This window comes from Pseudoliparis swirei, chromosome 1 (genome assembly GCF_029220125.1).
Source record: "Pseudoliparis swirei isolate HS2019 ecotype Mariana Trench chromosome 1, NWPU_hadal_v1, whole genome shotgun sequence".
Classification (NCBI taxonomy): Eukaryota; Metazoa; Chordata; class Actinopteri; order Perciformes; family Liparidae; genus Pseudoliparis; species Pseudoliparis swirei.
In genome coordinates this window covers 19,990,954-20,006,462 of record NC_079388.1, presented here as the reverse complement: position 1 = coordinate 20,006,462, position 15,509 = coordinate 19,990,954, and the positions used below count along the sequence as shown (strand labels likewise).

The 15,509-nt window shown below is 53.0% G+C and overlaps 1 protein-coding gene across 2 annotated transcripts; it reads left to right on the top strand.

The window, feature by feature from the left end:
* Window positions 1-52: 52 nt before the first annotated feature.
* LOC130201573 (zinc finger protein 865-like) lies at window positions 53-14,564 on the top strand. Of its 2 annotated transcripts, XM_056426745.1 has the most exons (3): window positions 53-731; window positions 1,592-1,665; window positions 9,107-14,564. In XM_056426745.1, exon 3 carries the CDS (start codon window positions 9,429-9,431, stop codon window positions 13,485-13,487), a length of 4,059 nt encoding a protein of 1,352 aa, XP_056282720.1. In that variant the 5' UTR covers window positions 53-731; window positions 1,592-1,665; window positions 9,107-9,428; the 3' UTR covers window positions 13,488-14,564. The 2 variants fall into 2 exon arrangements, with proteins under 2 accessions (XP_056282720.1, XP_056282648.1); XM_056426673.1 differs by lacking the exon at window positions 1,592-1,665.
* The last annotated feature ends 945 nt before the right edge of the window (window positions 14,565-15,509 follow it).

Genomic DNA, 15,509 nt, shown 5'->3' with positions numbered 1-15,509 from the left:
ACACACACACACCAGAATGCACTCTGTGATATATATTTTTGAATGGAATGAACACGCACACGCGCTCGTGCAAACCCGTAGCGTACACACGGTGTATTTATTCATGAGGGTCCTGCTGGATTGAATCCATATTTTTGTGCAAACTGAAGGTGCAAAAGAGGTGGTGTTTTTTTTCTTCTTTTTTTTCTGGGCGGTGTGGTCGCCCCCGGACAGACCGACCTTTCTCCGGCTCCAGCCCCGGACAGACCGACCTTTCTCCGGCTCCAGCCCCGGACAGACCGACCTTTCTCCGGCTCCAGCCCCGGACAGACCGACCTGTGCTCGGGCTCTCTACCCCGGAACCATTATGCGGACAGGAAACTACCATTTCACCGCGAGCAGCATCGGAGGGATCCGTCGTCTCCACAGCGGAGGGGAGGAGGAGGAGGGGGGGGACAGCGACGTCTGACACGGGGCGGAAAACAGCCGAGCGAGGAGAAAAGAGGGAAAACACGACGGAAACAAAACAAAAGGGCGCTGGTTGTTGTGTGTGTGTTTTTTTCTGTTCTCCTTCCTTTCTTTCACTCCACTCGGTGAAGCGGAGCAGCGAGACCAGTTGGCGGCAGACAACCGGACCGGACCGGACCGGCGGAACTAGTTTCTGTGTGGAGCAGCAGCCGATGGAGAAACGGGCCTTCCGCAGCGTTTCTCCACGGGTGAAGAACAAGGCCCCGAACCCGACGGGTTAGCAGGTACCCCCGCTCTCTCTCGGCGCACTCCCCGCTCCCCCTCCCGTGTTATGAGCTTTGTGCACACACACATAACCGTCGTATGCCTTAAGGTAAAAACAACAAAATAAATAAATAAATAAACTAACAATAAAAACAAACAAACAAAAAGCCCGGCTGTTGGCTAATTTGCTAGCTGCCGAGCTAGTTCGCTCATCTACCGTTACGCCATGTAAACCGGAATACCTCATTTATCAGCTTATTAACACTCAGAAGTATTAAAACTGGATTTTACTTAATTTAAACACCTTTTTTGTATGTTTGTGTCCGTTAAACGGGGCACACAATCACGCGGTTTCACGTCTGTTTGTGCAACATTATTTGTCATTCGGTCGGCCGTTAAGTTAGCTCGGATGCTATGCTACAACCGCCCGGGTCCGAGCGGTGACGGTCGTTTGTATCCGGCGAACCGTCTCGTTCTTCGGCACGTCTTTTTCAGTCGGTCGGCCTCAAGCTGCGGTCCTGCGGGGGGCTCTAGACTTATGGATCGGCCTGTATGATGATGATGATGATGAAGAAGAAGAAGGGAAACATGCAATTAGTAGACTAAACTGATGTGTGTAAAAAGTTATTCTCAAAGATTTTTTATTGTACATTTCTTTTTGCCATATTTCTTAAAAGTTGCATTCTACTTTAGTGTGTGTGTGTGTGTGTGTGTAGGGAGAGTACTTATACTTCATATAAGTCACTTGTTGAATTCAACATGTAAATATGTGAAAAGTTAATAAATCGGAAATGTATTATTACAGTTATTATTATTGTTGCACTATAATCCCTGTTGAGTTCCTTTGCAGTATCTCATACTTTATTTTACTTTACATTAGATTTCTGTATATCTGAAGTAATCACTGCAGGAGCATCTCTCGTGTACTGATCCAAGTACTTGTTCGTCATTCAGGTACTTGTTTGAATAAGTGACACTTATCAAGAAAATAGTTTGCAAATATATTATTATTATTGCATTTTTATCCCTTTTGAGAACTTAATTTCACATGACGACTCGACAGCTCTTGATTTTTTTTTTGTGTCATTAGATTTCTGGGACATCGGATATTAATATTTAATAACCTGCCAGAGACAATTGTCTTTTATAATATCATTCTTGACTTAAACTGTGTTTTCCTAACTTTTCCTTTTTACAGATAGAATCATTTCGTATTATTTCTTATTAAGATAATAAATATAACGCCGGCAACTTGTACAACATCTTTTTAAATGAAAATTTGACGTGTAAACCTTTTTTTTGTGTTTTTAATGCCGCAACAAATTGGTTAAAACCCTAAAATTCTGTGCTTTTGCACTAAGTAAATGGACAGCAGCAAAAGTTTGAATTGCGGTCCTTAAATTTTTTTTTTTAATATATAGTTTTCTGCGAGGAACACAAGCAGTTAATATGGTTCGAGGGGGTAAAACGGCTTTATTTTCTGTGATTATTGCTATTATTTATAATTGCCTCTGTATATGAATGTTCGTAGATGTGACACTACACACACACACACACACACACACGCGCGGATGTTTGGTGCTCTGGTTTCCGTCTCGGGGAGAGAGAGTAGTTCAGGGCGAGTCCTCTGAGATGAAGGTCAGAACGGAGCGTGAAGCCAACAGAAGAGAGCGAGACGCATCGCTGAGTCCGACAGTCACACGGTCACACGTGTGGATCTGATTATTTGAGTCGGGAAGAGGAAAAAGCTCCAGGTCGTCTACCGTGAAAGACCAAGGCGGCGCTTTACGTCTTGCATGTTATGCCTTGTGTGTTTTTTAAATCTTTTGCAAAAATAATTCGCGGCGTTCAGCCTGAGGAGATGATAAAAACTGTTGATCGATCAAAACTTTGTTTTATTTGAGCACAAACTGCAGATTTGACTCTCAAGTCGAGGTTCATGCCATGTTGCATTCAAAAGTTTGGGGTCAGCCAGACAATTTTGTGTTTTCCATGAAAACTCACACTTTAATTTATTAAATTAATTTCAGAATGAGTATAAAATCTAGTCAAGACATTGAAACGGTTATAAATAATGATTTATATTGTAAATATTAATGTTGTTCTTCTTGTGGCTCAAAAGAAGGCCAGTTTTATAGCTTCGCTTACCAGCATAACTGTTTTCAGCTGCGCTCACATAAAAAGGGTTTAAAGGTTTTTCTGCCCCTCTGCTAGTCTTCTAAGGCGATAACACAATGTACCATCAGAACACTGGAGATGGGCCGCTACACACCTCTGTAGAGACTTCACTAAACACCAGAGAATAGTCATCTACATATTAACTATGGAGAGTATTTATGACTCATTTAATGTGATCTTCGTAAAAAATGTTTTCTCATTTCTAACAATAGTGTGTGTGTGTGTGTGTGTGTATATATATATATATATATCTCTTTTAAAAATCTTGTTTAGGCTAAACATTGCAGTCGCAGAAACTCATCTGGTGTTTTATTAGCAGAACATTTCTCTTTATTTCTGACCGCTCGTTAAGAAATACAAAGATTTAACAGGGAATCCGTTAACGCTCTAGACGTCCTACAACGGTGAAAAGTTAACGGATATAATCGATTAAAGTTAATTTATTACGTAAACCTCTAGAGTGTGTGTGTGTGTGTGTGTGTGTGTGTGTGTGTGTGTGTGTGTGTGTGTGTGTGTGTGTGTGTGTGTGTGTGTGTGTGTGTGTGTGTGTGTGTGTGTGTGTGTGTGTGTGTGTGTGTGTGTGTGTGTGTGTGTGTGTGTGTGTGTGTGTGTGTGTGTGTGTGTGTGGAGACGGCCCTCCGGTGGCATTTTGAGCCTCATTTAGTTTCAACCTAATTTATGTATTACTACGAGTATTACTTATAGCTCCTCCGTGAATCGCCACCTTAACGTGGTGGAGGAGTTTGAGAGGCTCAGTGATCCTGGGAGCTATGTTGTTTGGGGCATTAGCCCCTGGTAGGGTCCCCCAAGGCAAACAGGTCTCGGGTGAGAGTCTAGACTAAGAGCGGTTCAAAAACCCTGATGAATAGCAGCACACGGTCTTCAGCTACCTCGCCCGGACAAGGGAAACCGGGGCACCCTCTCGGAGCCAGACCCAGGAGGGCTCAGCCCGAAGAAACAACATGGAGCAGCAACCCTGTGGACCCACCACCCGCAGGGACAATCATCGGGGTCGGGTGCTATGTAGACCGGGCGGCATAGACTAGCTCTAGGGACGTGGAACGTCACCTCGCTAGCAGGGAAGGAGCCAGAGCTGGTGCGGGAGGTGGAGCAGTACCAACTAGATCTAGTTGGGCTCACCTCCACGCACAGCGCTGGCTCTGGAACCAAGCTCCTGGAGGAGGGTTGGACTCTCTTCTTTTCTGGAGATGCCCAGGGTGAGAGGCGCCGGGCGGGAGTGGGGATACTCACAAGCCCCCGGCTGAGCGCTGCTGTGTTGGAGTTTTCCCCGGAGAACGAGAGGGGCGCCTACAGGTTGGGGAGTAAGGCTCTGACTGTGGTTTGTGCTTATGCACCAAACCGCAGTTCAGAGTATCCGGCCTTCTTGGAGTCGGTGGGAGGGGTCCTGGAGAGGGCACCGCCTGCCGACTCCATAGTTCTCCTGGGACAATGACAGAGAAACCTGGCGGGGAGTGATTGGGAGGAACGGCTTGCCCGATCTGAACCCGAGCGGTGTTCTGTTATTGGACTTCTGTGCTAGCCACGGCTTGTCTATAACGAACACCATGTTCGAACATAAGGTGGTTCATAAGTGTACTTGGTACCACAACACCTTAGGCCGGAGATCGATGATCGACTTTATAATCGTATCTGATCTGCGGCCGTATGTCTTGGACACTCGGGTGAAGAGAGGAGCAGAGCTGTCAACTGATCACCACCTGGTGGTGAGTTGGATCAGATGGCGGCAGGGATGAGAGTCAGCACCGCCAAATCTGAGGCCATGGTGCTCTGCCGGAAACCGGTGGATTGCTCCCTCCAGGTGGGGACAGAGTGCCTGCCCCAAGCGAAGGAGTTCAAGTATCTCTGGGTCTTGTTCACGAGTGAGGGTAAGATGGAGCGGGAGATCGACAGGCGGATTGGTGCAGCTGCAGCAGTAAAACAGGCGTTGTACCGGTCCGAGAGAGACCTGGCAAGCCCAAACGTGTAGTGCGGGTGAACTGGGAACGTCTGGTTGAGGACACTGTCCGGGAGGTCTTCAACTCCCACCTCCGGATGAACTTCTCACACATCCCGAGGGAGGTTGGGGACATGCAATCCGAGTGGACCATGTTCAAAGCCTCTCTTGTGGAAGCGGCCGACAGGAGCTGTGGTCGGAAGGTCATCGGTGCCTGTCGCGGCGGCAACCCAAGAACCCGGTGGTGGACACCGGGGGTCAGGGAAGCCGTCAAGCTGAAGGAGGCCTACCGGGCCTGGCTGGCCCAGGGGTCTCCTGAAGCAGCTGACAGGTACCGGCAGGCCAGAAGGGCTGCAGCTGCGGTGGTCGCGGATGCAAAAACTCGGGCATGGGAGGAGTTCGGGGAGGCCATGGAGAAGGACTTTCGGTCGGCCTCAAAGAGGTTCTGGCAAACCGTCCGACGGCTCAGGAAGGGAAAGCAGGGTCTACCCCAGGCTGTTCTCAGCGTGGGGGGGGAGCTGCTGACCCGGACGGGGGACATCGTCAGACGGTGGAAAGAACACTTTGAGGAACTCCTAAATCCGACCAACATGTCCCCTCTAGAGGTGGCAGTGCCTGTAGACTTGGGGGGGGGTCGCACCAATATCCCTGGCAGAGGCCGCTAAGGTTGTTAAAAAGCTCCTTGGTGGCAAGGCGTCGGGGGTGGATGAGATCCGCCCTGAGATGCTCAAAGCGCTGGACATTGTTGGGCTGTCTTGGCTGACACGCCTCTTCAATGTCGCGTGGGGGTCAGGAACAGTGCCCTTGGACTGGCAGACCGGGGTGGTGGTTCCCATTTTAAAAAAGGGGGACCGAAGAGTAGGGCTGCAACTAACGATTATTTTGATAATCGATTATTCGGTTGATTATTTTATCGATTAATCGGATACAAAAACATTCATTTTCAACCCTTTATTCAAAACAGGGTCCGTACGGTCATGGAATTTTTAAATGGCTATTAGCAGGCCTAGAAAAGTAATTGAAAAAATAAAATCCCAAAATATTTGGAAAAGTAATGCAAATTTGTTTTATTCAAATGTGAATTTACACGGTATATATACGGTATGCTTTGGAATTCTCATTGTTAGTTTAAACACTACATCTTCTCACTTTGTCACGTATAGACAGAGTTTTCACAAAATGTTTAATCATGGAAATGTGGTTTAAAGTCATGGAAAGGTCCTGGAGACCCACTGGTCACCATGGTGATGAACCTGTTCACTGGTCACCATGGTGATGAACCGTCACAAACAGACTGACAGCTTTCCTCTCCTGAGCAGTGGTCCCCATGTGGCCCCGCCCCCTGAACAATATCAGAGACGCGTTCCGAGTTATTATTCTTTTCACCTGGCCCGCTGCCGTTGAGATTGCAGTGAGACGCGGAAAAAATGTGAAGTGGTGCTCTAAGCAATAAAACATCTTTGATGCGACGTGTCGAGTCTCGGCCAATCAGCGTTCAGATGTCGACAGCGTTTGGGAAGTTAGGTTAGCTTGAATGTTAGTCCGCTACATCTGCTGCTGTCACGGTGCAGCGATACTAACAAAGTACCCGTACGTTAAAAACGATGTGATTTAGCATATTTTTAGTATCAATACTTCATTAAAAGAGCGATCAGAGCACACGCGCTGCTTCGCTCCATTAAATGTTGTCTGCACGCGCAGCGCTCACAGCGAGTCGTGGCTTATCTCCGTTGCCTTTCAACGTGGAAAAATATTTTCCGCTATCCGCCACGGAATAAATAACCACGTTTTCTACGTTATACTCTTGTGGAAATGCTCACACGTCGTGACATGTAGCGCCCTGGTGTCTGGGTTCATAACGTCACCCGGAGGCGCACTTAGCTCCGTGAATGTCTCCGACTACGTGAATGACTTCCGCATCCAGCGCCACGTGAGCAGCAGCAGCCAATTAGATTCATCAACAGAGGAGCAGCTCAGCGCTGATTGGCTCTCCCTCCGCTATTGTTTCTCCTGCGCCGCTCTGCGCTCAACTCAACTTTGTTTATACTCCGTGACTTATTGAGCGCCGTAATAATCGCGCGACACAACGAATCGATAATGAAATTCGTTGGCAACTATTTTAATAATCGATTTTTATCCATTTTATCGATTCGTTGTTGCAGCCCTACCGGAAAGTGTGCTCGAACTATCGTGGGATCACACTCCTCAGCCTCCCTGGGAAAGTTTATGCCAGGGTACTGGAAAGGAGGCTCCGACCGCTGGTCGAACCTCAGATTCAAGACCAGCAGTGCGGATTCCGTCCCGGTCGTGGAACTGTGGACCAGCTCTTCACCCTCGCAAGGGTCCTCGAGGGGTCCTGGGAGTTTGCCCAACCAGTCTTCATGTGCTTTGTAGACTTGGAGAAGGCTTTCGACCGGGTCCCTCGGGAATTGTTGTGGGGGGTGCTGCGGGGGTATGGGGTTCCGGACCCGTTGCTACGGGCTATCCGGTCTCTGTACGCCTGCAGTAGGAGCTGTGTTCGCATCCTCGGCAGTAAGTCAGACACGTTCCCGGTGGGTGTTGGTCTCCGCCAGGGCTGCCCTTTATCACCGGTCCTGTTTGTGATTTTCATGGACAGGATATCTAGGCGCAGCCTGGGGGTGGAGCAGGTCAGGTTTGGGGGTCTTGGGATCGCCTCTCTTCTGTTGGCAGATGATGTGGTCCTGTTGGCATCCTCAGACCATGACCTCCGGCACTCACTGGGGCATTTTGCTGCCGAGTGTGAAGCGGCAGGGATGAGAGTCAGCACCGCCAAATCTGAGGCCATGGTGCTCTGCCGGAAACCGGTGGATTGCTCCCTCCAGGTGGGGACAGAGTGCCCCAAGCGAAGGAGTTCAAGTATCTCGGGGTCTTGTTCACGAGTGAGGGTAAGATGGAGCGGGAGATCGACAGGCAGATCGGTGCAGCAGTAAAACAGGCGCTGTACCGGTCTGTCTTGGTGAAGAGAGAGCTGAGCTGAAAGGCGAAGCTCTCAATATACTGGTCGGTCTACGTTCCAATCCTCACCTATGGTCACGAAGTTTGGGTAGTGACCGAAAGAACGAGGTCGCGAATACAAGCGGCCAAAATGAGTTTCCTCCGTAGGGTGGCCGGGCTCAGCCTTAGAGGGTAAGGCGCTCGGACATCAGGAGGGAGCTTGGAGTCGAGCCGCTGCTCCTTCGCATCGAAAGGAGTCAGCTGAGGTGGTTCGGGCATCTGATTCGGACGCCTCCTGGACGCCTCCCGTTAGAGGTTTTCCAGGCACCTCCAACTGGGAGGAGACCCCGGGGAAGACCCAGGACACGCTGGAGGGATTACATCTCCCAGCTGGCCTGGGAACGCCTCGGGATCCCCCAGAATGAGCTGGAAAATGTTGCGGGCGAGAGGGAAGTCTAGGTCAACCTGCTGGGTCTGCTGCCCCCCGACCCAATAAGCGGATGAGAATGGATGGATGGATGGATTACTTATAGTATTACTTATAGTATTATGTAGGGCCGATATTCCCATTATCGGTTTTGATCGGTGTTCTCAAAACGGCCGATCAGATGACGTAACATCTGCGAGAACAATTATCAGAGACGTTTCAATCGCGGCGCACCGCAACGGAGACGATGCACCCGGCAGAGGTCAGAGGGGATCCTCACGCACCGAGCGGCGTCGCCGTCCCCCGAGTTGAATCACTGGGTCAACTCAGCCGACTCTCACATGTCTGCCCCTAGAGACTGATGTTGACGGTAAACACATTCGATCGGGAGCGCGCGAGGGTTTTGATAAAGTTAGCGGAAGGATTTACGTGACAACATCCGGTTTTGCAAAATTAGCGGAAAGAACCACGTGAAACAACATCCGTCGACAAATCATACACTAACATATAAAAGTAAACCATGAACTGATTTTGTATCTTTATAGATCGTTTCTGAGATTTAGCTTAAATTATGTTAACATTAAAGCATTTTTACTGGACCAAGGAAGAGTTTATAAAAATAAGTCAGACTTTTGTATGTGATCGGCACCAAAAACCTGATCGGTGCATCTCTAGTATTATGATATTACTTATGGTATTACTTAAATTATTACTCATGGTATTACTACTGGTATTTTTGTAGTTTGGCTTTCTTGATTCTTGTAGTTCTGAGTTTGTCCTCATGGTGGATTCACTTATTGTAAATGACATGTGATGTAATATGATGTGATCTAAAGAATGGACTCACTAACTGACCTTCGTCGTTTCTCCTCTTCCTCCAGGCGGTCTGAATCACTCCGTGAGGCGACGCTGCGGCTCTTCCTCCACGGGAACAACGGACGCACTCGACTTCACGGGAGGAGAACACGACGATGGAAGACTCAAGAAACACGAGCGACTCTTCATCTTTCTGTATGAGTTGTAGCTTTGCCTATTTTTGAACTTTTTGAACATCTCTACACGCAACGTCCCACGGGAGCACCTGGAGGCGCCGAGAGGTTCTGGAGATTCTGACGTGGTGCGACCAAATCAAAAGAGCGTCGGCTTCCCGTCGGATTACGAGCCGGTTTGTCGGACTCTCGGCTGTCCGGACGACCTCTGACGATGTTCCAGTTCAGCAAATACCCCATGGACATCCTGGAGATGCTGAGCGGCCACCAGGCGCACCAGTTCAAGGGGCTGGGCCTGGAGCGCCAGCTGAGCCACCAGCAGCAGGTGCAGCTGCAGCACCAGCAGCAGCTGCAGCAGCAGCACCCGCCCTCGGCGGACGGCTCCGGGGGCCTCCTGTCGGGCCTCGGCCTCGGGCCCCTGCAGAGCTCCCGGAGCAACGCCTTCGCCGACTCGTCGTCGCTGTTCGCCAAGATGAGCGCCCCTCCCCCGCCGCCGTCCATCTCCCACCAGAGCCAGTCGTCGTCCTCGTCCCACGGCTCCAGGAAGTCCAGCAAGATGAGCGGCGGCGGCGGCGGCGGCGGCTCGGGCTACCCTCAGTTCCTGCGGCCGTTCCACCCGGCCGAGGCGGCGCTGGCTCAGGAGCAGCTCCACTCGGGGATGGGCCGCTTTGACTTTGGCGGGAGCGGCGGCGGCGGCGCGGGGGTTATCGGCGGGGTCGTCGCGCCCGCGCCGCCGCCGCCCCCGCTGCTGCACCCGGGTCTCTCCGTCCCGCAGCCCTCCTCCGGCCCCGCCTCCTCAGCTCCCTCTCCCTCCACCTCCTCCGCCTCCTCCGCCTCCAACAACCCCTCCGGCGGCACCGCGGTCCCCCTCGTCGGCCAGTCGGACCCCCGCAGCCTCCACCAGCAGTTCAGCTGCATGCTCGCCGCCAACCAGTACTTCCTGTCCGGCGTTCCCACCAACAGCAGCCTGGAGCAGTTCCTCGTGCAGCAGGGCACGCACAACCACCTGGGCCTGGGCCTGGGCCCCGGCTCCGAGTCAAACTCGGCCCTGGCTCCTCCCCCGGCGCTCCACTCCTCGCACGGCCACGCGGCTCCGCCCCCTCAGCAGCAGCAGCAGCAGCAGCAGCCCCAGGCCTTATCTAACCCGCACGGCCACGCCCACCACCCGCTCCACCCGGCCCCCCAGCCCCCCCCGCTGGGCGGCTTTGACTTCCAGGGCATCCCGGTGCTCTCCTCCAACCAGCTGGCGTCGCTCATGCAGCAGGAGGCGGGCCTCCCGCTGCCGCTGCCGCTGCAAATGTCGCTCTCCAAGGACGACGCCAAGACCGGCGACAGCTCGTCGTCGTCGGCCTCGAGCGGCGGCAGCAGGAGGAAGAAGGCGATGGCGGGCTACCTGCCGCAGAGGAAGTCGGAAACTAGCAGTCAGAGTCACGGCGGCGGCGGCGGTAACTGCCAAAGCTCCTCGTCGGGCCTCGTGGGCGGAGCCTCCGGGGGCGTTGGCATAAGCGGCATCGGGAGCGATCCGCCGCACTCCTCCCACCTGTCGTCGTCCTCGCAGCAGTCGTCCTCCGCCGTCTCCTCCTCCTCCTCCTCCTCCTCCTCCTCCTCGTCCGCCCCGCCCTCCTCCACCTCCACCTCGGTGCTCGTGGCCAACGGCAACCAGCAGGTGTCTAAATCGAACCCGGACGGCCGCGGCGCCGCCGCTTCGTCCGACCGGCCGGAGCCGGAGCCGCTCTACCACTGCGGCGAGTGCGGCAAGACCTTCACGCACCTCTCCAGCCTGCGGCGCCACCTCCGCAGTCACGGGCTGACGCCGGAGAGCCAGAGCCGGAAGTCGGACTGCGACTCGCCGAGCCCGGAGCGCGTGTTCTGCTGCGGCGAGTGCGGCAAGCGCTTCAAGAAGAGGGGCCACCTCATCCAGCACAGCGTCACGCACTCCCAGAACCGGCCGTTCGGCTGCGCCGTCTGCCAGAAGTCCTTCAACCGGCGGGAGTCGCTCACCCGGCACGAGAAGATCCACGACGAGAAGCCCTTTCGCTGCCCGGCGTGCGGCCGCTGCTTCCGCGAGAGCACGTCCCTCCTCAACCACGCCGCCTCGGGTGCCTGCGGCAAACCGCCGCGGACCTCGAAGAACCGGGTCAACGGCGGCGGCGGCAGCGGCGGGTCCAACCCGAGCGGCGGCGGTAAGATGGGCGGCGGCGGCAGGGAGGTGATCCCAAACGATGGGGCAGCAATGACTAACGACAAGTACGCCACGGATTATTCCAGAAACCGCTACCAGAGTCCGTCGGCCTACGACGACTACCGGCGGTCGCAGTCCTCGCTGTACTCGCCCGAGAGCGACATGAGCAACCAGACGCTGCGTAAGGCCCCTTTAGCTCCGACCCTCCACCCCCACCCTCAGAGCCAGCCGCCGCCGCACCACCACCACCACCCGCCGCCGCCGCCGCAGCAGCAGCAGCAGCAGCCACACCTCCCCCTCTCCTCCCTGTTGGACGATTCAGAGGACGAGGTCACCAGCAGCGCCATGTCGGCCATCGCCGCCGCCGCCGCCGCCTCCTGCGACATCAACACGGAGGGCCGCGAGGGCGAGCGGCGGGACATCATCGGAGGCCTGCTGGGCGGGTTGGGGTTCGGTAACATGGGCGGCCCGTCGCCCAACGGCGCCACCGTGCCGCTCACCCACCCCGGCCAGCCGCACGCCAAGCCGCGGCGGCCGAGGAAGCCGCGGGACAAGCGAGACCCGGGCCACCTCGTCCGGAGAAGGCGGAGCCCCGCGCCGCCGGGCGACGGCACGGAGCGGCCGTACAGCTGCCAGATCTGCTGCAAGCGCTTCCGGCGGGCCGAGACCCTGCGGCGCCACGACCGCGTCCACACGGGCGAGAAGCCGCACGCCTGCGACGTGTGCGGCAAGACGTTCCGCGAGCCGTTCCACCTCACCAAGCACCTGACGGTGCACTCGGGCCAGAAGAACTACAAGTGCAACCTGTGCGGCAAGATGTTCGCCTACGCCCAGAGCCTGGTGCGGCACGGCAAGCTGCACCGCAAGGGCGAGATCGACGGCCAGGGCCGCCGGATCAAGGGTGCCGCCGCCGCCCTCGCCCAGGCGGCCGCCTCGGGGAACCCCGACTACTTCTCGCCGTGCGCCCAGGGCGAGAAGTCCCCGACGTCCGGCACGCCGTCGGCGCGGCTCTACACCTGCACCGTGTGCTGGAAGTCGTTCCGCCACTACTTCCACCTGACGGCGCACCAGCAGGCGGCGCACGGCGGCGGCGTCGGCCTGGAGAAGTCGTTCCGCTGCGAGGCGTGCGGCAAAGCCTTCGCCTACTCCAACAGCCTGGTGCGCCACAAGCTGTCGCAGCACGGCATCGAGCGCGGCGCCCAGCGCGGCGGCCCGGCCCCGCCGCCCGGATACTCGCCGCTCTTCTACGAGTCCGGGTCGGGCGCCGGCTACGCCGCGGCGTCTCACATGCAGCAGGGGAACCCGGCCCAGCAGCAACAACAGCAGCCGCATCTACAACAACAACAAGCGCCACACCAGCAGCCGCAGCACCCTTTTCACGACCGCTCAAAAACCCAGCAGAAGCGCCCCGGGCCGACCCGCACGCCGCGGAAGAAGAAGCGGCGCATTCTGATCCACAGCATCATGCGCGACGGGAAGCTGGTGGGCGTGCCGCTGAGTAAGGACACGCGCAGGAAGCTGCTGGTGCTGAGGAGGAGGAGGGGCCGGCTGCAGGCGCAGATCAAGAAGCAGAAGATCCTGGCCCAGCTGCGGGTGAAGGGCGGCGCCGTGCGCGTGACGTCGTGGAGCGGCGGTGCCGTGCGCGTCGCCGGGCTGACCTCCATGGAGGTCCCCATCAAGCGCTTCCCGTGCCCCATCTGCCCCAGCGCCACGTTCGCCCTACCGGGCGCCCTGCTGGTGCACCGCGCTGCGCGCCACTCGGCGAGGAGCGCGGGGCGCCGCGCCCGCCTGCGCTGCCAGGCGTGCGGCCGGCGCTCCGGCTCGCTGCTCAAGGCGCTGAGGCACCGCGGGCGCCACCTCAAGCAGGCGGCGTTCCAGTGCCGCCGGTGCCGCCGCCGCTTCTGGAACCCGGCGCTGCTCGCACGCCACAAGTTCTGCTGCCGGGGCGGGGCCGCGGCCCGCTGGGCGCTGGCGAAGGCCGAGTCGGCCCCGCCGCACGGCGCCACGGACAATTCACCGGTCCAGCTGATGGTCGCCCCGGTTCTGGTGCAGCCGGAGAGATCCACGGTTCTGACCGAGTACAGTCAGTAAACAACAACGGTGACGTGGAAGAAGAAGAAGAAAAAAAACAGTTTTCTAGACTAGATTGTTTTTGATGTTTTATTTTTTTTAAATAATCCAAGAATCGAGCGAGTTTTTAACTGAACAAGATGGGAGGAGGACGGGGTTTAGCGTAACACCCCCCCCCCCTGATTAATCTGTGTACATGCACCCCCCCCCCTCCCTGCCGGTGGTTCGGAGGACTTCGAAAGACCCGAAAATCAGAACCACTCCTCCTTGTTTTAGTAGCACCCCATAAAAAAAGAAGAAGAAAAAGACGCATTAATCCAGTTTCCTCTCCTCTTTTCTATTGTTTCTAGGAGCCTCCATGTGGGAGGCGGCTAGCAGCGAGGTACCTTTATAGTACCAGGTGTATTTTCCCAGGTAACCCGTGTCGTGTCTCTTGGCTGTGCGTGTCTCATCTGTTCCCCCGAGGGGAGAATCTCTCTTTTTATTTTATATATATATATATATATAAATATATATACACACCGAGATGACTTCTGCCCTCAAGATAAATTCATCTTTTTCAGCGTAAAAGTAGAAAAACCAAAAGGTCTAGTCTGTCACAAAAGGCTGAAGTGAAGGAAGGAGGAAACGGAAAAGGAGTCAACCTTGTTTTTAATGTTCACTACTTTAGTCTTTTTTAACGAGGCGTAGCCGCAGAAGGAAAAACCGCCACAGAAATAACCGCAGTGTACTGTACAATTCGTATTATATTTTATTATATATTGATTATTTGCTGTTTTTTTATTTTTATTTTTTACTCCAGTATCATTTATTTCCTCACCGTTGGTATTGTGTGTGTGTGTGTGTGTGTGTGTGTGTGTGTGTGTGAGGGCATGTCGGGGTGAGTTTGTGTCGGTGTGACATCATCACCGGCTCCCTCGTTGCCACAGTTATGTACACATAGTTTATTATTAGGTCCTTTTGTCCTTTTTTGTTTTCTGTAAAACTAAAACATGTAATATTATTACTAAATTACTATCCTTTTTTTGTTTTTTTTCTTTGCCTAAAAAGTGAGTTGTTGAAAACCCTCAAATCAAATAAAAAAGAAAAAAATCTGAAGTGGTGCTGTTGTGATGAATACGAGGAACAATTCACACATGGAGTTTTTATATTTATATATATTTTTTATATTAAATTATACTTTATTTTTATTTAGAGACATTTTTCCCAAATTAAACTGTTTGATTAAAACAAGATTTATTTGAACTAAATTTAAAAAAAAAAAGATTTCCAAAGCAAATTTTCTTCAATTAAAAAAATATAATAATTTAACTTTCTATTGACAGATTTAAAATGTCTTCATAATTCCACCAATGAAATGCTGTCTGTTACTGTTCTGACTAGATAAATAGTATTAAATACTTGAATCATTTTAGTACACTGGACATTTAATATTCATTTAAAATTCTAATTATAAATCACTGTTCTATCGTTAAAAAATATATTTTATTTAAATAAATTCCTTTTGTGGAACCACGTATCTAAATACAATAAAGTAACAACATGTCGGTGAAGATATTCACTTTCTTCATGAAAATAAGTTTTATCAAAACTATTAACATATTTATTTCAGTACTTTAGATTTTTCTTTTACGTCAAATTTTAGTTTCAATGTTTTGATTAACTTTTAACTCCTTTTTGTTATAAATACATATTTATTCATTCATTTCAGTGTTTTCATATCCGATCTCTCACAACTCGGTGGGTTTTTATCCTCTTTTCCTCCTCAGTGACTCCCCCCCCCCCCTGCCCCTCCCCCTCTTCATGCTCCAGCTGCATCCTGATTGGAGCTCAGGCGTTGTGCACCTGGACGTGGTCAGGTGAGCCTCCATGAGCGTCCAGCTGGGGCGCGACCTCATTCTGCATCTCCAGCTGAGGAACAATAGAGAGCTACTCCTCTTCACGCACACGTGCTGATCGTGATGAAGACTGATTGTGACATGCGGACGCGTCGGGTTGTTGTTCTGCATCGATGTGTCGAGTTTATTCCACAACAACGCTTCA